This window comes from Salvelinus namaycush, chromosome 23 (assembly GCF_016432855.1).
Source record: "Salvelinus namaycush isolate Seneca chromosome 23, SaNama_1.0, whole genome shotgun sequence".
Lineage (NCBI taxonomy): Eukaryota > Metazoa > Chordata > Actinopteri > Salmoniformes > Salmonidae > Salvelinus > Salvelinus namaycush.
Genome location: NC_052329.1, coordinates 40,860,942 through 40,883,044, shown reverse-complemented (window position 1 = coordinate 40,883,044; position 22,103 = coordinate 40,860,942). Strand labels below are relative to the sequence as shown.

The 22,103-nt window shown below is 43.2% G+C and overlaps 1 protein-coding gene across 1 annotated transcript in view; it reads left to right on the top strand.

Annotated features, from left to right (window-relative positions):
- si:dkey-103g5.4 overlaps positions 1–22,103 on the top strand; it is a 38,382-nt gene that overhangs the window by 905 nt on the left and 15,374 nt on the right. The window contains exons 2-9 of the mRNA XM_038961624.1: positions 16,938–17,336; positions 18,078–18,248; positions 18,372–18,529; positions 18,760–18,900; positions 19,200–19,347; positions 19,600–19,751; positions 20,034–20,159; positions 21,867–22,056. Of these exons, the coding sequence (XP_038817552.1) occupies positions 16,938–17,336; positions 18,078–18,248; positions 18,372–18,529; positions 18,760–18,900; positions 19,200–19,347; positions 19,600–19,751; positions 20,034–20,159; positions 21,867–22,056 (1,485 nt within the window). The remainder of the gene's footprint in view (positions 1–16,937; positions 17,337–18,077; positions 18,249–18,371; positions 18,530–18,759; positions 18,901–19,199; positions 19,348–19,599; positions 19,752–20,033; positions 20,160–21,866; positions 22,057–22,103) is intronic.

The window sequence follows — 22,103 nt, the reverse complement described above, 5'->3', positions numbered from 1 at the left end:
GCCAACAAGTCACTGAGCAACAGCGAGCAGTAGTTTTCCTATGGTCCAGCTAGCTAGCTTTTGTTCCCGGCCAGTTTACAGAGGCTGCAGCAGGTGTTATCAAAGTGGATGTTGTTGCTAATTTGTTAGCTTCTCCTTTTTCAAGAATAACTTTCAAAAAGAAGTTAATTTTCAAATTATCATCATCTGATGAGTGGGACTGTGTTTTTTATTGCAGCGCGCTTGCTGTTGTTAGCCATCTCTTTGAAAATAACTTGTGTATGAAACATCGTTGCATTTAACGTGGAACTGACAGCATTTTAGCAACATGAAAATGTATTAAAATCTGTTCATATACACCCCCAGGAAGAATATGATACTGAAAAAAATTATAATAATCTGACAAGCGACCAATTTGGTCATTTTCACGTTTTCATAAATTCTTAGAATGTTTGGGAATTACGTATACTAAGGCATTTGTGAAAATGTTACAGCAATCAATATAGAGTGAGAAAGCGGCCGTGGGTTTGGACAATTAATAGACACTGCAGTTGATAGCGATTTACATTTGTGGAAAGTGATTTACGTTTGTGGATTGGTGATTTACATTTGTGGATTGGTGATTTACATTTGCGAATACATTTGGTATGATGTTGATCCCATACACCTCACTCTGACCATTTTACTCACCGGAGCAGAGCTGGTTAGGCTGTTTACATTTTATCTACAGCGTTCTTGACTATCTCTAACTTTTCTTGCCTAATGTTTACTGACACTGGTCATATTCAGCAGTTGTTGCACATTTGTAAATTCATCAGTTGTTCTGCGCTCTGGCACAGTCAGACGAGAGTGCTCTGAAATCGGAGTAGATAGCCAGAGTGAATTTGCGAACGCAAGAGATATGCTAACTGTATAACAGTTGTTCAAGTTATTGCTAGCTAACCAAATGACACCTGCATCTCTAGCTGTGTATAGCCACCGAAAAATAATATGATATGAGGGGAAAAAGTCAGTCAGTCACTCACCCACTCATCCAATGGCAGGACATGACGTCCTTCTAGCACAGGCCTGGGCAATTATTTTCCATGGAGGGCCACATTAGAATATATTTTTTGCCATTGCGGCCCAAAATCTTATTATCAAATCAAATTTAATTGGTCAAATACATATGGTTAGCAGATGTTAATGCGAGTGTAGCAAAATGCTTGTGCTTCTAGTTCCGATCATGCAGTAATATCTAACAAGTAATCTAACAATTTCACAACAACTACCTTTTACACACAAGTGTAAAGGAATGAATAAGAATATGTATATATAAATATATGGATGAGCGATGGCCGAACGGCATAGGCAAGATGCAGTAGATGGTATAGAGTACAGTATAAACATATGAGATAAGTAATGTAGCGTATATTAAACATTATATAAAGTGGCATTGTTTAAAGTGACTAGTAATACATTTATTACATCCAATTTTTAAATATTAAAGTGGCTAGAGATTTGAGTCAGTATGTTGGCAGCAGCCACTCAATGTTAGTGATGGCTGTTTAACAGTCTGATGGCCTTGAGATAGAAGTTGTTTTTCAGTCTCTCGGTCCCAGCTTTGATGCACCTGTACTGACCTCGCCTTCTGGATGATAGCGGGGTGAACAGGCAGTGGCTCGGGTGGTTGTTGTCCTTGATGATCTTTTTGGCCTTCCTGTGACATCAGGTGGTGTAGGTGTCTTGGAGGGCAGGTAGTTTGCCACGGTGATGCGTTGTGCAGACCTCACTACCCTCTGGAGAGCCTTGCGGTTGTGGGCGGAGCAGTTGCCGTACCAGGCGGTGATACAGCCCGACAGGATGCCCTCGATTGTGCATCTGTAAAGGTTTGTGAGTGTTTTTGGTGACAAGCCGAATTTCTTCAGCCTCCTGAGGTTGAAGAGGCGCTGTTGCACCTTCTTTACCACTCTGTCTGTGTGGGTGGACCATTTCAGTTTGTCCGTGATGTGTACGCCGAGGAACTTAAAACTTTCCACCTTCTCCACTACTGTCCCGTCGATGTGGATGGGGGGGTGCTCCATCTATGTTTCCTGAAGTCCACGATCATCTCCTTTGTTTTGTTGACGTTGAATGTGAGGTTTTTTCCTGACACCACACTCCGAGGGCCCTCACCTCCTCCCTGTAGTCCGTCTCGTCGTTGTTGGTAATCAAGCCTACCACTGTAGTGTTGTCTGCAAACTTGATGATTGAGTTGGAGGCGTGCATGGCCACGCAGTCATGGGGGAACAGGGAGTACAGGAGAGGGCTGAGAATGCACCCTTGTGGGGCCTCAGTGTTGAGGATCAGCGGGGTGGAGATGTTGTTTCCTACCCTCACCACATGGTGGCGTCCCATCAGAAAGTCCAGGACCCACATGGTGGGGTCGAGACCCAGGGTCTGACGAGTTTGACGAGTTTGGAGGGTACTATGGTGTTAAATGCTGAGCTGTAGTCGATGAACAGCATTCGTACATAGGTATTCCTCTTGTCCAGATGAGTTAGGGCAGTGTGCAGTGTGATTGCGTCGTCTGTGGACCTATTGGGGCGGTAAATTGGAGTGGGTCTAGGGTGTCAGGTAGGGTGGAGGTGATATGATCCTTGACTAATCTCTCAAAGCACTTCATGATGACGGAAGTGAGTGCTACAGGGCGATAGTCGTTTAGCTCAGTTACCTTACAGCAGACTGGGATAAGGATTGATTGAATATGTCCGTAAACACACCAGCCAGCTGGTCTGCGCATGCTCTGAGGACGCGGCTAGGGATGCCATCTGGGCCGGCAGCCTTGCGAGGGTTAACACGCTTAAATGTTTTACTCACGTTGGCTGCGGTGAAGGAGAGCCGCAGGTTTTGGTAGCGGGCCGTGTCGGTGGCACTGTATTGTCCTCAAAGCGAGAAAATAAGTTGTTTTGTTTGCCTGGGACATCGGGGTCCGCGACGGGGCTGGTTTTCTTTTTGTAGTCCGTGATTTACTGTAGACCCTGCCACATACCTCTCATGTCTGAGCCGTTGAATTGCGACTCTACGTTGTCTCTATACTGACGCTTAGCTTGTTTGATTGCCTTGCGGAGGGAATAGCTACACTGTTTGTATTCGGTCATGTTTCCGGTCGCCTTGCCCTAATTTAAAAGCAGTGGTTCGCGCTTTCAGTTTTGCGCTTATGCTGCCATCAATCTATGGTTTCTGGTTGGGGAAGGTTTTAATAGTCACCGTGGGTACAACATCACCAATGCACTTGCTAATAAACTCGCTCACCCAATCAGCGTATACGTCAATGTTGTTGTTCGACGCTATCCAGAACATATCCCAGTCCACGTGATCGAAGCAATCTTGAAGCGTGGAATCAGATTGGTCAGACCAGCATTGAACAGACCTGAGCACGGGCATTTCCTGTTTTAGTTTCTGTCTATATGCTGGGAGAAATGGAGCAACAAAATGGAGTCGTGGTCAGATTTCACGAAAGGAGGGCGAGTGAGGGCTTTGTATGCATCGCGGAAGTTAGAGTAACAATGATCCAGAATTTTTCCAGCCCGGGTCGCACATTCGGTATGCTGATAAAATTTAGGGAGCCTTGTTTTCAGATTAGCCTTGTTAAAATCCCCAGCTACAATAAATGCACCCTCAGGATATGTGGTTTCCAGTTTACATAGAATCCAATGAAGTTATTTCAGGGCTGTCGAGGTGTCTGCTTGGGGTGGGGGATATACACGACTGTGATTATAATCGAAGAGAATTCTCTTGGTAGATAATGCGGTCGGCATTTGATTGTATGAAATTCTAGGTCAGGTGAACAAAATGACTTGAGTTCTTGTATGCTGTTATGATCACACCTTGACTAGTTAATCATAAGGCATACACCCCCACCCTTCTTACCAGAGAGATGTTTGTTTCTGTCGGCGCGATGCGTGAAGAAACCAGGTGGCTGTACCAACTCTGATAACGTATCCTGAGTGAGCCATGTTTCCGTGAAACATAGAATGTTACAATCTCTGATGTCTCTTTGGAAGGAAACCCTTTCTCGTATTTCGTCTACCTTGTTGTCAAGAGACTTGACATTGGCGAGTAATATACTTGGGAGTGGTGAGCGATGTGCCCGTCTACGGAGCCTGACCAGAAGACCGCTTCGTCTGCCCCTTCTGCGGCACCGTTGTTTTGGGTCGCCTGCTGGGATCCGATCCATTGTCCTGGGTGGTGGACCAAACAGAGGATCCACTTCGGGAAAGTCGTATTCCTGGTCATAATGTTGGTAAGTTGACGTTGCTCTTATATCCAATAGTTCCTCCCGGCTGTATGTAATAAGACTTAAGATTTCCTGGGGTAACAGTGCAAGAAATAATTCATAAAAAAACAAAATACTGCAAAATACTGCATCTCTGTTGGCGCCGGAAGTTACAGGATTATACATAATGTGTATGACTGTGTTGACAGATATATCTAATGTAAATCACGTCTTGATATGTTACTTATTTTACTTTTTTAACATGCAGAGAAATCAACCACATCCATGTTCTCCTTTTGGTAGGTATTTTCATTATTAAACATGCAATGAACTACATGGAGGGAAAAGTACACTGTGCATTCAGCACCACGGACAGAACTCTTGATAACGGGTATGCACAAAAACACAAGAAAGAGAGAGAGCTCAACATTACATTTAAACTACTCAATCAGTGTGAGGAGTGAAGTCTCTGATGGGCATTGACTAGAGCAGTGAAGACAGGTATAGTTTCTGTCGCTATGCGACGGATTGCTGAGAGATGATCTGTGCCTTGACTTGTTATATTTCATCACTGAAAATGTCTGTTCACATACATAGGTTGACCCAAACAGTACAAACATCTTCTGAACATGACTCCTAATATTTGGAAAGTTTTGTTCAACAAAAGATGCATAAAACCTCATCAGTGTCAATTAAATAGTTCTCTAATCACTGCTTCAGACTGAAGATCGATAAGCTCAAGTTGCAGGTCAGTGGGAGCGTTATCCACATTGAAGGTGAAAGGACAGGAAACCAACAGCATGTCATTTTCTAACACTTTGAAATCCTCAAAACGACAAGAAAACTCACCGTTCAAAGCACACAGCAGCGATGTATACTTCTCCCGCTGGTCAACTGATAGGGAACAGACTAGTAGTGTTGGAAGGTGGGTGAGATTGTTGTCTTCTACTTGGCGGGTCAGGAGGGGTAATTTTCCCTTGAAGGCTTTGACAAGGCTGTACATCTGATGTGCAAAAAGGCCCTTCCCTTGTAGTTTTTAATTCCGTTCATTCACGAGGTCCATGATGTCCATGGCAAAATCAGCCAACCATTCTTTATCTTGCAGTTTAGGGAAATCCACATATTTTCCTTTCGTTTGCAGAAACTCAGCAATCTCCGACTTCAGGTCCCACACTCTTTTAAGCACCTTCCCCAAACTCAGCCATCTCACGTTTGTGTTGCAGGGGAGATCTGTATGTCCTGACTGTCTCTTCCAACAGGGAGACAAACTGCCTGTGGTTTAAACATTTTGCTCTTGTGAAGTTTACCACTTTAGTGACTGTATCCACAACATGGCTCATTTTCAGAACACATTTACAGAGCACCTCCTGATGAATAATGCAATGCAGGAAAATCATTTTCTGATCTGGGTTCAGCTCAGCTACTTGATCGTGTATTTTGATCTTTTCAAAAGGCCAACGTTTTTTTCCTGTCAAGTTTGGGCACCCATAAGTGGTCACACTGGATAACTTTTCAAAACTCAGTCCCAGCTTTGCCACACACTTATTAACCTCCTCCAATAAATATCTCCCTGTGGTTATGCTCTTCATTAACTGCACTGAAGTAAACTCCTCTGTAATTCCAAAGACTGGGATTTCAACAACTGTGCCGTGTCACGTGCATCACTGCTCTCATCCAGGGCCAAGGAGAAATAGGTGAAATCCTTTACCCTGTCTTTCAACTGTCGTTCCATATTCTCTGCGATGTCCTCACCACGCCGGGTCACTGTTCGTCTTGACAGCGAAACATTTTCAAACAGCTCTTTCTTGTTGGGGCAAAGTATTGCTGCAAAGTCAATTAAACATTCTTTAATGAATTCACCCTCAGATTAATGTTTTGCTATGTTTAGCAATTTTGTGGGAGAGTACATAGCTAGCTCTCACAATTCCGTTGTTTGCTGAATGCAGTTTTGTGAAAAGTCCTTGCTGCTTTTGCAACTGAGAAAGCAACTCTTTCGATGCACCTGCCCTCTGCTCAGAAGACATATTTCTCTGAATGCTTCGTCTGGAAGTGTCGGGACAAGTTGTAGTCTTTCAAGACAGCGATGGTCTCTTTGCACACTAAGCACACAGCTTCCCTGATACCTCAATAAAGAAATATTTCGATGTCCACTTTTACTGGAACACCCTACTTTCATTGTCTACTTTCCGTTTCTTTGAAAAACAAATTTTTGTGCAATTTCTAGATAGCTACTATTTGTAACTGTGATGTGTGTGTCAGCCTGTCCGTCACTGTCTGTCCTCGTGCAGTTGTTATTTATACGTGCCTTCAAAATAAATGTCCCATAAGAGGTGTGAGTTAAATCATTACACAAAGGCGAGTATTCATTGGGCTTTAAATTTGTTCAAATATGTCCAAATATGCAAAACAATTCTAATGAAGCTAGCTAACTTATGGCTAACATGACATTAGCTACTTTTGGTATCGTCAGCTCAATTAACTTGCTATCTGTTGTTGGTGTAACAGTATAACTTTAGACCGTCCCCTCACCCCGACACGGGCGCGAACCAGGGACCCTCTGCACACATCAACAACGGTCGCCCACGAAGCATCATTACCCATCGCTCCACAAAGGCCGCGGCCCTTGCAGAGCAAGGGGAAACCCTACTTCAAGTCTCAGAGCAAGTGACGTAACCGATTGAAACGCTATTAGTGCGTACCCGCTAACTAGCTAGCCATTTCACATCCGTTACATTGGGTTGGTTGAGAAAACAAAGCTGGATAGCGGAGTTATCATTGTTTTTCTAACTTAAAGAAGATGGACATACAGAATTTATTCTTGAGAGAAAGGGCGAGAGATGCAGCTCAGCAAACACAGAGACGGTTGTTGTATTTGCAGGAGTAAGTGAATAGATTGTAACACAATTATTTACTTGTAGCATTTCATATATGGGTTTGCTGACAACGTCACGAAAACGATTCTCGCGCTTCCGTGGGGCAGAAGTCAGACTGTTGTGATTCTATAAGGCCAGATTGCTAGCAAGAATGACAAGACACTGCCATGTGGGGGATTGTAAGTGGCTCATTTCAGCATGTTTCATCTTGTTATTGATACAGAGTCTTGTTATATGGTGTTTTAACTGATTTCATGTAAATGCAAATACGGCAAAAATTCGCTAGCTAGCTACTAGTAAACAACTGTAATGATGTATGAAACAGCAATTGGTCATTGTGCATATTTATTTGCTTTCAATAAACAATGGAGACAAAATATAGTTTACATGTTAACAATCTAAGCCAAACTCGTCTGTTTGTTCCATGGCTGCACGTGTATCAATTTTGTTGTTAAAGTGACAGAGAACACAGGTATTGTGGTTAGTGATAGGTTAAGACAGTTGAATGTTAATCAGGCTTTAGATTGAATGAATTACTAATATCAATATGGAGCATTAGTGATCCCATATTTAACCTAGCTAAATTCAGGTAAATATGATTTGCCTGTTGTCCATATTGCTTCTGTGTTTTTCTGTTCAGAATAATCCATATTGTTACGGCACTGATACTATTCTGTCTCTGTAATAATAGGAGATCCATCTTCAGAAATCAAGGAAGAGAGAGAACAGAGAGAGGGGAGGCCCACAGAAGAGAAACGTATAATATTCCTCTCAAGCCAGAGGAAGTAGTACTTGCTAAACATTACCTCTCAAAAAAAAGAAAGACGCCACTTCTGACATGTCCTGTGTGTATAAACTGTTAGATCCTGATGCTCTATACAGTGCCTTCAGAAAGTATTTAAACCCCTAGTATGACAATGGCGCCAGAGGAGATGGCTGCCGTTTTTCGGGCTCCTAACCAATTGTGTTATTGTGTATGTTTTCACGCGTTATTTTTTACTTATTTTTTACCTCATATTTCTGCCACCGTCTCTTATGACCGAAAAGAGCTTCTAGATATCAGGACAGCAATTACTCACCTCCTACTGGAAGATTTTTTCTTTAACGAGTCGGACGCAAAGGATTTACTTCAGACACCAGACAAGGCCCTCATCCTATCATTCGCAGGAGAAAGACAGAGATATTGGGGATGTAGGTCGGGGTGCCTTGGAAGGATCCGATGGCGAGTGGGTAATCTGCCTTTACCATTAGTCCTATTCGCCAACGTATATAAAATAGATGAACTACGATCACGTATATCCTACCAACGCCTGAGGTAGAGTATCTCATGAAAAGCTGTAGACCACACTATTTACCAAGAGCGTTTTCATCTATATTCTTCGTAGCTGTCTATTTACCACCAAAAACCGATGCTGGCACTAAGACCACACTCAATGAGCTGTATAAGGCCATAAGCAAACAGGAAATCGCTCATCCTCATCCGTTTTACCTAATATCTATTAAATGAGCAACCAGAGGTAAAAAACTCTAGACCACCTTTACTCCACACACAGAGATGCGTACAAAGCTCTCCCTCGCCCTCCATTTGGCAGATCTGACCATAATTCTATCCTTCTGATTCCTGCTTACAAGCAAATAGTGAAGCAGGAAGCACCAATGACTAGGTCAATAAAGAAGTGGTCAGATGACGCAGATGCTAAGCTACAGGACTGTTTTGCTAGCACAGACTGGAATATGTTCCGGGATTCTTCCGATGGCATTCAGGAGTACACCACATCAGTCACTGGCTTCATCAATAAGTGTATCAATGACGTCATCCCCACAGTGACTGTACGTACATACCCCAACCAGAAGCCATGGATTACAGGCAACATCCGCACTGAGCTAAAGGGTAGAGTTGCCGCTTTCAAGGAGTGGGACTAACCCGGAAGATTATAAGAAATCCCACGATGCCCTCCGACGAACCATCAAACAGGCAAAGCATCAATACAGGACTAAGATTTAATCGTACTACACCGACTCAGACGCTTGTCGGATGTGGCAGGGCTTGCAAACTATTACAGATACAAAGGGAAGCACAGCCACGAGCTGCCCAGTGACACAAGCCTACCAGACAATCTAAATTACTTCTATGCTCGCTTCAAGGCAAGCAACACTGAAACATGCATGAGAGCATCAGCTGTTCCGGACGACTGTGTGATCACGCTCTCCATAGCCAATGTGAGTATTCACAAGGCCGCAGGGCCAGACGCATTACCAGGATGTGTACTGCGAGCATGTGCTGACCAACTGGCAACTGTCTTCACTGACATTTTCAACCTCTCCCTGTCTGAGTCTGTAATACCAACATATTTCAAGCAGACCACCATAGGCCCTGTGCCCAAGAACACTAAAGTAACCTGCCTAAATGACTACCGACCCGTAGCACTCACGTCTGTAGCCATGAAGCGCTTTGAAAGGCTGATCATGGCTCACATCAACACCATTATCCCAGAAACCCACTCCAATTTGCATACCGGCCTAACAGAACCACAGATGATGCAATCTCTATTGCAATCCACACTGCTCTTTCACACCTGGACAAAAGGAACACCTATGTGAGAATGCTATTCATTGACTACAGCTCAGCGTTCAACACCATAGTGTCCTCAAAGCTCATCACTAAGCTAAGGATCCTGGGACTAAACACCTGACCGCCCCCAGGTGGTAAGGGTAGGTAACAACACATCCGCCACGCTGATCCTCAACACGGGGGTCCCTCAGGGGTGCGTGCTCAGTCCCCTCCTGTACTCCCTGTTCACTCATGACTGCATGGCATAACTCTAACACCATCATTAAGTTTGCTGATAACACAACAGTGGTAGGCCTGATCACCAACAACGATGAGACAGCCTATAGGGAGGAGGTCAGAGACCTGGCAGTGTGGTGCCAGGACAACAACCTCTACCTCAACGTGATCAAGACAAAGGAGATGATTGTGGACTACAGGAAAAGGAGGACCGAGCACGCCCCCATTCTCATCAATGGAGTGGAGTGGAGCAGTGGAGCAGGTTGAGAGGTTCAAGTTCCATGGTGTCCACATCACCAACAAACTATTACGGTCCTAACACACCAAGAGAGTCGTGATGAGGCCACGACAAAACCTATTCCCCCTCAGGAGACTGAAAATACTTGGCATGGGTCCTCAGATCCTCAAAAGGTTTTACAGCTGCACCATCGAGAGCATCCTGACGGGTTGCATCACTGCCTGGTATGGCAACTGCTCGGCCTCCGACCGCAAGGCACTACATAGGGTAATGCGTACGTCCCAGTACATCACTGGGGCCAAGCTTCCTGCCATCCAGGACCTCTATACCAGGCGGTGTCAGAGGAAGGCATTGTTAAAGACTCCAGCCACCCCAGTGATAGACTATTCTCTCTGCTACTGCACAGCAAGTGGTACCGGAGTGCCAAGTCTAGGTCCAAAAAGCTTCTTAACAGCTTCTACCCCTAAGCCATAAGACACATGAACAGCTAATCAAATGGCTACACAGACTGTTTGCATTGTCCCCCACCCCCTCTTTTACGCTGCTGCTACTCTCTGTTTATTATCTATGCATAGTCACTTTAACTCTACCTACATGTACATATTACCTAAATTACCATGACTAACCTGTGCACACGCACATTGACTCTGTACCGGTACTGTATATAGCTTCACTACTGTTATTTTACTGCTGCTATTTAATTATTTGTTATTTATTTTGTTTATTTAAAAAAAAATATATATATAATTTTTTTCTATAATTTTTGATTTTTTTAAATCCCTTTTTTTCTCTCCAATTTTGTGGTATCCAATTGGTAGTTAGTCTTGACCCATCGCTGAAACTCCCGTACGGACTCGGGAGAGGCGAAGATCGAGAGCCAAACATTTTTGAAATATCTAATTTACATAAGTATTCATACCCCTGAGCAGTAGCGGATTTAGGTATAGGCGACATGGGCAGTCGCCCGGGGGCAGCATGGTGGCGTCACGTCACGTCAATGAAATCATATCACCGTGTGGGACTGTGGGTCAATTAACCTTGTCGGAGTGGGCGCCCTGATTCTAATTTGTGCGCTAGGCAGGCTACTGCCTGGGAAGGTCTCCCAATCAGAAGTACGAGATGGGGAAGGGGGCGGGGGTAGGTTGACCTCAGGTCTCCCCACTGGAAGCCTGAGGTATGGGGAGCGGGGAATCTATCAAATAGCGCACCTCTAACTTTGTACAGTACTAATGGAATTAGTAAAATCAGTCACACTACTAAATGCTACCAAATAAACCACAATTCCTTCATAATACTGTGAATATATAGTTTCACAGACATATTGTTGCATTTTTTTCTGGTTTGTGCAAAATAGTTCAGAATAATCGTGTTGGGGGATGGGTAATGTATTGATGCTCGAGTGCCAAATCAACACAAAGTTGTTTCTATTTGTCTTTTTTACTTGTTTTTTTATATTTATGAGTTTTATTTTTATATACATTTTTATATTTATATAGTTTTAAATGTTATGATTATTTATTTGTGTTGTTCCAAATGTCTGAATAAAAATTACAGTTAGTGCAGAATGTTTTTTTTTGTTGGTGGGGGGGGGCACTGAAGAGGGGATTCGCCAAGGGAGCCATACAAGCTAGAACCGCCACTGCCCCTGAGTCAATACTTTGTAGAAGCACCTTTGACAGCGATTACAGCTGTGAGTCTTTCTGGGTAAGTCTCTAAGAGATTTCCACACCTGCATTGTGCAACATTTGCACATTATTATTTTCAAAATTCTTCAAGTTCTGTCAAATTGGTTGTTAGTCATTGCTAGACAACCATTTTTAGGTCTTGCCATAGATTTTTAAGCAGATTTAGGTCAATCATGTAGCTCAGCCACTCAGGAACATTCACTGTCTTCTCGGTAAGCAACACCAGTGTAGATTTGGCCTTCTGTTTTAGGTTATTGTCCTGCTGAAAGGTGAATTCATCTCGCAGTGTCTGGTGGAAAGCAAAGGGAAGCAGGTTTTCCTCTAGGATTTTGCGTGTGCTTAACTCCCTTCTGTTCATTTTTTATCCTGAAAAACTCCCCGGTCCTTAACGATTACATTCATACACATAACATGATGCAGCCACCACTATGCTTGAAAATATGGAGAGTGGTACTCAGTAATGTGTTGTATTGGATTTTCCCCAAACATAACACTTTTTATTCAGGACAAAAAGTGGATGGCTTTGCCACATTTTTTGCATGATGTTTGTTTTGGAATATTTGTATTCTATACAGGCTTCCTTCTTTTCACTGTCAATTAGGTTAGTATTGTGGAGTAACTATAATGTTGTTGATCCGACCTCAGTTTTCTCTTATCACAGCCATTAAACTTGTCACGAATCCCGCCGAGGATGGTGCCTCTTCCTGTTCGGGCGGCGCTCGGCGGTCGTCGTCACCGGCCTACTAGCTGCCATCGATTCTTTTCTTTTTGTTTCTGTTAGTTTGGGCTGATTGGGTGCACCTGTTTTGAGTTTAGTTTGGTGGGTAGGCTATTTAAGGGTAGGTAGCCCGCTGGCTGTTGTGCGGGCTTGTTTTTCTGTTATGTTGGTGTTGGATTGTGAAGTGGATTTTGTTATTTTCTCGGAACAGTTTAGTCCGGTGTTTTTGGACTCATCTTTTCATGCGCCCGTGTGTTTTAGGGCATGATCGTTTTCCCTGTGTATTGGAAAATAAATCCACGTTCCTTAAACCTGCTCTCTGCGCTTGACTCCATCCACCCAGTACTCCTAGTAGCTCTGACAAAACTGTTTTAAAGTCACCATTTCCCTCATGGTGAAATCCCTGAGCGTTTTCCTTCCTCTCCGGCAAGTGATTTAGGAAGGGTGCCTGTATCTTTGTAATGACTGGGTGTATTGATACACCATCCAAAGTGTACTTAATACATTCAACATGCTCAACGGGATATTCAATGTCTTTTTTCATTTTTACCCATCTACTAATAGGTGCCCTTTGTGCAGTGGTGTAAAGTACTTAAGTAAAAATACTTTAAAGTACTACTTAAGTCATTTTTTGGGGTGTCTGTACTTTACTTTACTATTGCTATTTTTTGACAACTTTTACTTTAACTTCACTACATTCCTAAAGAAAATATTGTACTTTTTACTCCATACATTTTCCCTGACAACCCAAAGTACTCGTTACATTTTGAAAGGGAAAGGATTTGAATGATTAGCAGGACAGGGAAATGGTGAAATTGACACACTTATCAAGAGAACACGTGGTCATCCCTACTGCCTATAGTCTAGCGGACTCACTACACACAAATGCATCTTTTGTAAATAATGTCTGAGTGTTGGAGTGTGCCCCTGGCTATCTGTACATTTTAAAAACAAGAAAATGGTGCTGTCTGCTTTGCTTAATATATGGAATTTGAAATTATTTATACTTTTACTTCTACTTTTGATACTTAAGCATATTTTAGCATTTGCATTTACTTTTGACACTTAAGTATATTTAAAATCAAATACTTTTAGACTTTTACTCAAGTACTATTTTGCTGGGTGACTTTCACTTTTACTTGAGTAACTTTCTATTAAGGTATCTATACTTTTAGTCAAGTATGACAATTGGATACTTTTTTCCACCACTGCCTTTGTGAGACGTTAGGTCCGAGACTTAAGTCGAGGGGCGGAAAACTGTGCCAATATATCCTCCAAACATCAGCTTCGAGGCCATTATTACTTTTATACAGCAGGTTACCAAAATATTCAAATAATGATTTACATATTTTCATTAACGTTATGTTGATTAATTTATTCATACTATTTCATCCTTCCACAAGATATACTCCTGACACAAATCTATTGCTACCCGAGCCGGCTGGTCGTTCGGTCTTCTTGTTCTGTATCTATGGATGTGACCCAGTCGTTTGTACTAAATGTTCCATTGCAATACTGGCTTTCAACGTTCTTATCCCTTGCTTGCTAGCTAGCCAACTACGGCTAATTTAGTCACGTGAAACAGTGCAGCCAGAATAACAGCAAAGTTGCTGCATTTGTGTTTGTTTAAACTGTTTTCTAGTGACATTTGTATGGGTACATCCATAACAATAAGCTAATGATGCGCGATTTCGCCTGGCGTAGAAAATGTGCTCTCTCATTAAGACACTTTTTCAGAGGAGCTAGCAAACAAGACAGCTAACACAGTCACTTCAAACTGAAGTTGGAAAGACTGCAAACTACCTGCACTTCGTTTCATTTGACCTGTTTTCTATTGATAGTTCTTTGTATATAATTATCCATAAAAATGATGCTGATTCATGATTTCGACAGGCTGAGAAAAGGTGTCTGCTTGTCTGTTTCATCCCAACTCTTGACACGTTCATTACTATGCGACATCTGGAGATCGAATTTGAATATTGAAACAATGTTGCAAATGTCGGAGACAAACATCCAAATCTCCCTGTTAACTAAATGTTAGTCTAAAAGAAATGTGAGATAATGACTAGAGGCTTTTTATAGTGGATATCAAGTTTATAAAGTGCCTGGTTGGGCTGATGAGACAGTGGATTGGGCAGTCAAATGGAAAAGAGTAAATAGGCATTTTAACATCAAATTTAGCCGGTGGAATAGACACCGCCTGGAATGTTTTAGCCAATCAGCATTCAGGATTAGACCAACCCGTTGTATAAAATCGAGCACACAGCCATGCAATCTCCATAGACAAACATTGGCAGTAGAATGGCCATACTGAAGAGATCAGTGACTTTCAACGTGTCACTGTCATAGGATGCCACCTTTCCAGTTGAGTCAAATTTCTGCCCTGCTTGGGCTGCCCCGGTCAACTATAAGTGCTGTTATTGTGACGTGGAAACGTCTAGAAGCAAAAACGGCACAGCCGCAAAGTGGTAGGCCACACAAGGTCACAGAACACGAATGCAGAGTGTAAAAATCGTCTGTCCTCGATTGCAACACTCACTACCAGGTTCCAAACTGCCTCTGAAAGCAACATCAGCACAAGAACTGTTCGTCGGGAGCTTCATGAAATGGGTTTCCATGGCCGAGCAGCTTCACACAAGCCTATGATCACCATGAGCAATACCAAGTGTCGGATGGAGTGGTGTAAATCTTGCCGCTATTGGACTCTGGAGCAGTTGAAAAGCGTTCTCTGGAGTATGGAATCCCGCTTCACCATCTGGCAGTCTGACATATGAACCTGGGTTTGGCGGATGCCCCAATGCATAGTGCCCACGATTTTGGAATGAGATGTTCGACGAGCACGTGTCCACATACTGGTCATGTGTATGTTCCCATCACTGAAGGCAATCATGCAGGGCGCGCTGACCATTCCAGTTAGCAGCTGCAGCTGTGAGAGCTCTTTCAGTTTATTAAGATGTCTACATACCTGCTTAGGAGCCCAATGACCCAAGATAGAATGCATCATGATAATTGACGTAGATATACATACAAACACGCTTGGAAAATCTGACAAATAGGCAATGTAGCTTGATGCTACCCTCAACAGGAAAGTCGTTTTCAGCTGACAAATAGGCAATATATTGTTTTTTGTTCAATTAAATAGGTAGAAATATTGTCCTGTAGCCAATTGACCTTGGAATCTGATTTATTACGACAAATATTATAAAATCATGATTTTTAAGTGTTTGGTGCATGGGTTTGTACATATTATCTGCAAAGGTTTTCTGTGTCCCCCCCACTCTACAGTTATAATACAAGCCTACTGCTAATGTGAGTTTACGCAGTTGCAACCTAATCCAAAGGATGGCATAACCCTTTAGGCCAAGAGTATGGGGCGCTTCATTTCGGTCGCGCAGAGACCCCCACTCCGAGTCAGGTCTTCCGGTCTGAGCCTCAGATGTTCTGTATGTCAAGTGAAGTCCCTGTTGCTGTCCTTTCAGAATCACGAACCTGTCACACACTGAAAGCCTATAGGTTCTCCACTGCGCAAACTTGTCTATAATAGATTTAAAGGCTGTTAAGATACCGTATTAATGTTTCAAGAAAGGAGTGTATATATTTGGCCTGGTGAAGCGGTTTTATGTGCTGACTGAATGGAAGCTGATGATTATGAGATTTTTTTACTCCGCTGGTCTCGGGAAGAAATTAATTAAGAGTCCTCACTGTCCGAGACCGAGTCAAGACCGAGTACAAATGTTCCCGACACCGAGACAAGACCAAGACACTCAATATGTGGTCTTGAGACCTGACTCGAGACCGGTCTGGAGTACTACAACACCAGTAAGCACTACATGATCAAGGGATACTACAGTGTGTAGTATAGTATTCTCCAGTATACAACAAAATTCTATAGTAAACACCCCTCAATGATCGAGGGGATATAACAGTGTGTAGTATAGTATTCTCCAGTATACTACACAATTCTAAAGTAAGTATTACACATGGCCAAGGGATAGTACAGTGTGTAGTATAGTATTCTACAGAATACTACAGTTTACTACATAATTCTATAGAATTCTATAGTAAGTATTATAGTATTCTATAGTAATCTTTAGTATATTTTTATGTGGGTACGACCCAACGTCCATGCACGTTTGATGCAGTCCCAATACGGGCACCATACTGGTGTTTTGAAATACTAAACAATGTTATACCAATTATTTTGGGTTTTAAGATCTAGCTGAAGCAAAGTTAAAAGTAGCTCTGCAAAAAGGACAATAGCCGATCTACTGGTGACTTAACCATAATTAGGACCAGGAGTTTTCCCTGACCACTTGACCTGAACCAGGAAAAACTGTAACTAGGACACTAAGTTTCTCTTGGTCAAATGGTAAGGACAAACTCCTGGCCCTACACATAATGTCATGTCCCTCTCTCTAGGAGCGGTGCTTCCAGTAGGCGGCCTCCTCCTGGGTGAGTCCTTCATCGAGCCCCTGAGCAGCATGGTGGTCCGGGTGTGCGGCGGTAGCATCCGGGCTGGGAAGCTGGTGCCTCATGCCGGGGGGTTCCAGGCTCTACTGAACAGCCAGACTCTGGTTGCCCGTATCCGCCTGGTGGAGCTTCTGCGTGGGCTCAGAGAGGACTGGGGTTCTGGGGAGATGGGTTTGCGGGGTCTGCAGGCCCGGAGGAAGGAGACTGAGCTGGGACGGATCCAGGCTGCAGCCAAGGAGTTGGAGCAGGCCTGGGGGAAAGGGCTACACTGTCACCTGCAGCTGCTGAGCCGGCTGGAGACCCTGCTGGACTGGGCCTGGGGCGTTGCCCAAGATGGTGGCGTCCAAGGTAGGTTGTGTTCACATCCGCTTGTGTACTTTGACAGTTATTTTTTGTCCAGGATTCAATCAGATCAGCCTTAACCCGCGGTAACCAACAAATGCATAGCTTATCATTGCTTTAGTTTAGGTGTGTCGGAGGTGTAAATGCATTGAAACGATCAAATCCATAAGGCGGCATCCAGCATTATAGCTATTGTGGACATTGCCATCGCATTAGTAGAAATCCCATGCAGTTTGAACTCTGGGATTTGTGATGTAATCTACACCTCGTTTAGGCTGATATAAATCCTTATCATTTTGTTTAATGATTTTTAATTTAAGTGTCATTATTTTCTGTATAGCCTACACTTTCTTGTTCTGAACTTCTCACGCGGGTGGGATATAAGGAGTCGGGATGGTTATGGTTTTGCGACAATGACCGCGAAGGTTAGCCGCTGACGGATTTGTCCGCTCCAACACAGTCTTAACAAGAGCAATAATAAGCTATGCGTTTGTCGGCTACAGCGGGTTAACGATGATCTGATTGAATCCTTACTCCCAATCCAGATGTTTAGAAAGAGAGAGAATGGAAGTCCAAGTTTAGGCCGGGGTAGACAGTGGTGGATGAAAACAGCTGAAAAAATACATCAATCCGTTTTGTCCGTCAAATAGTTCCACTGTCTTCCTGGCCGCCACTTATTCCCACTGCTTTCGGGGTAAAAAGGGTTAAGAGTTATGGTAACCTGACATCTGTATCCTACTACATTAGGAGAAATCCATCTCCCTGGTGCTGATCTGTCCCTGCCGGCACTGCCTGGGTTGGAGTATCCTGATCCACAGGGCTCTGGCCTAACGGTCCCCATCCTGGGGGCTCAAATGGACCCTGTGTCAGGACTCACTGTCCCCCTGGCTGGAACCATGGAGGACCCAGATGGCAAAGGTGATTGGATGATGGATGGACTGACTGATTGCCTGATACAGAAGTACATTTCATATATTTGATTGCCATACATTTATGGTGTATCATATCAGTATTTCTGTGCTACTGTATGTTATTCGACAGGACTAGTTGCGATTCGTTTCGGGGCCCTGACAGTGGACCCTGTAACAGGAGTGCTGGCTCCTGTTGTGGGGGTTCGCCTGGATGTGTCCAGACAGACTGTTGTGCCTGTAACTGCTTCATACTGCCTGGCTCTGGGAGATAATACTGACAGTGTGCTGGTAAGAAAGATAAATTACACTGGTTGCTTTTCTTTTCAACACGTTCAACTTGGCCATTGTCAATATACATGCTCCCAGAATGACAGGTTAAGCACGCAAGGTGGCTCCATCATGTTGCGTTTGAGTGCTTTTCAGTCCCTTGTTCAAACAACTAACATAATCAACACATAGTGATTGAGTTCCGTAGGATAAATCACACGTATCTCTTTTTGACCTGTTGCGCTTGCCAGGTGGAGGCCCTGCGGAAGGAGTGGTGTCTGAGGAACAGGTACTGGAAAGAGGAGAAACAGAAGGAGGAGGAGCTGCTAGGGGATCTGGATGCGGCTCTGCAGCACTGTGTCCTGGTGGCCAATCAGGAGGACTCTGAGCAGGTAAGCTGAACTAGGCTGGGCAGGAAGATGGATGGGGCTGCTCAGTCCTCAGCAAACAGGAAAGGATTTGTCTCATGCTGAATTGTTTGAATGCATATATGTCCTTTTGATTTATGTTCATCTCCCTAGTGGCATTACTGTATAATGGAGATCCTTATCCATCCATGTGTGTGTGTGTGTGTGTGTGTGTGTGTGTGTGTGTGTGTGTGTGTGTGTGTGTGTGTGTGTGTGTGTGTGTGTGTGTGTGTGTGTGTGTGAATGCCTGCGTGTATGTGCGTGAGTGTGTGTGTGCACTGTAGGCCCACTGGGTGGACACTGAGAGGCAGCTGAGGGAGGTTGCAGCGGAGCTTCATGAGGCTGGCCAGTCAGAAGCCCAGAGGAGAGCCTCCCAGCTCTCAGACCTGTCTCTGCTCCTGCCTCCTCACGTTCTGCTCATCCTCACTCAAGGTATTGCAAGACCGGCATGACTTCAGTTAATCGTTAGAGAGTGGATTTGGATAGGCTTATCCATAGCTCAAAGCTATATTGTAATATACTTTTGATTGCATATTAGGCTACCTTGTGTGTGTAGATTTTATGGATTTTAACTTTATTTAGAATAAGGAATTCAGAGGAGGAGAGTAACAGTGGAAAAAGTGGTGGCTGGGATGTGGCTTATACTGTGTTACCACAACTCAGCACGTGTCTTACTGTGTTTAGGTGATGATAAGGAGTGGGAGCAGCAGTGCTGCTGGCAGACAGAGCTGGTGGCTGGGCTGGACAGGGTGAACGTGTGCGTGGAGAAACTGCAGCAGGACCAGGAAAGATGGACAGCACAGAGAGGAGAGCAGACGCCATCAATCCATGTCATGGTCAGATCTAGCATAGTTCAATCCGATTACGCAAACATATAGATCAAGTAAACACTAGGGGCCGGTTTCCCGGGCAAAGATTAAGCTTAGTCCTAGACTAAAAAGCTTGCTCACTAGAAAAACAAAATCCTTTTACGGTGAAGATGAATTGTATAATTGATTAAGGGGAGATGGATCGTAATCTGCAGATGAATGCATGTTAATGTACAAGAAATGAATGTGTCACAATGACTCACAAATATGGAAATGTGTTGCTTTGAGTCTCTCTTGTATCTCTCCCAGGATGGGAAACTGAGACAGAGAGAAATATGGGAGCAGCTTAACTCCAGGCAGGCAGAACTAGACGCTGCTCTTATAGCGCTGCGTTGTGTCCGAGAACTCTGCCAGCTCCGTGCAGATACAGCGCAGGTAAGCACAGGCAGAAAGCAATACAATCACGGTCAGTTGTGATACAGCCTGGATTCGAACCAGTAGTGATGCAGTTCCTTAGACCGCTGCGCCACTCGGGAGCCCAATTGGGAAAGTGACAAATGTTTTGTTGTTTTGGTCTGTACTCCAGAACTTTGGATTGGATACAATGACTATGAGGTTAAAGTGCAGACTGTCAGCTTTATTTTCATCCATATCGGGTAAACCGTTTAGAAATTACAGTACCTCCCCCCACCCCCCATTTTAGGGGACCAAAAGTATTGGGTATTAAAGTAGTAAAAGTGAAGTATTTGGTCCCATATTCACAGCATGCAATGACTACATCAAGCTTGTGACTACAAATTGGTTGGATGCATTTGCTGTTTGTTTTGGTTGTGTTTCAGATGATTTTGTGCCCAATAGAAATGAATGGTAAATAATGTGTTATGTCAATTTGGAGTCACTTTTATTGTAATTAAGAATAGAATATGTTTCTAAACACATCTACATTAATATGGATGCTACCATGATTACGGATAATGATGAGTGAGAAGTTACAGAAGCACAAATATCACCCCCCCCCCCAAAATGTTATCCTCCCCTTTTATTGTAATAAATAGGTTAGAATGTCTTGGGGGCATGATATTTGTACGTCTAACTTTCTCACTCATCATTATTCACGATTCATTCAGGATAATCTGTGATCATGGTAGCATCCACATTAATGTAGAAGTGTTTAGAAACAAATTATATTCTCATTTACAATAAAAGTGACTCCAAAATGACACAATAACACATTATTTACCATTCATTTCTATTGGGTACAAAAGCAATTGAAACACAACCAAAACAAACAGCAAATCCATCCAAACAATTTGAAGAGTCACAACCTTGATGTAGTCATTGCGTGCTATGCATATTGGACCAAATACTTATACTTTTTACTGCTTTAAACCTTACAGTACAAGTAAAACATTTGGACACACCTACTCATTCAAGGGTTTTTCTTAATTTTTTACTATTTCCTACATTGTAGAATAATAGTGAAGACATCAAAACTATGAAATAACACATATGGAATCATGTAGTAACCAAAAGTGTTAAACAAATCAAAATATATTTTAGATTTTTCAAAGTAGCTACCCTTTGCCTTGATGACAGCTTTGCACACTCTTGGCATTCTCTCAACCAGCTTCACCTGGAATGCTTTTCCAACAGTCTTGAAGGAGTTCCCACATGCTGAGCACTTGTTGGCTGCTTTTCCTTCACTCTGCGGCCCGACTCATCCCAAACCATGTCAATTGGGTTGAGGTCGGGTGATTGTGTAGGCCAGCTCATCTGATACAGCACTCCATCACTCTCCTTCATGGTCAAATAATAAATAAATAAATCACAGACAGACAGAAAACCCCTTAAATGAGTAGGTTTTCTAAAACTTTTGACCAGTAGTGTATACTGTAAGTGAATTTCTAGCAATCTCTTTGGTCCCCTAAAATGGGGGGACTATGTACAAAATGTGCTGTAATTTCTATACGGTTCACCTGACATGGATGAACTTTAACTTTGACGTAATAGTCATTGTATAATTTCACAACCAATTGTTCAGGTTCCCAATACTTTTGGAGCTCACTGTATATTTGTTATTGAATGAACTATCCCTTTAATATAGTTGACTAGTTTTGCCATTGAGCGTATCTTTCTATCCAGTCTGTGTTATCAGGTTCCTTCTGGTACAAGGAGTTTGGGCTGGCCAGGCTGATGGTCCCCAGTAACCCTCTGAAGGTGGTGTCGTTGACCCAGCAGAAAGCTGTGCCTCTCCTGGAGCGACTCATTCAGCTACTGGAGGAGAACAAACAGCCAAGTCTCTCCCCGAGCACCTACCACCAGTGCATCTCTGGTACCTCAGCAAGCCTTATGTTGCATTTTTCAGTCTTGTTTTTTTCT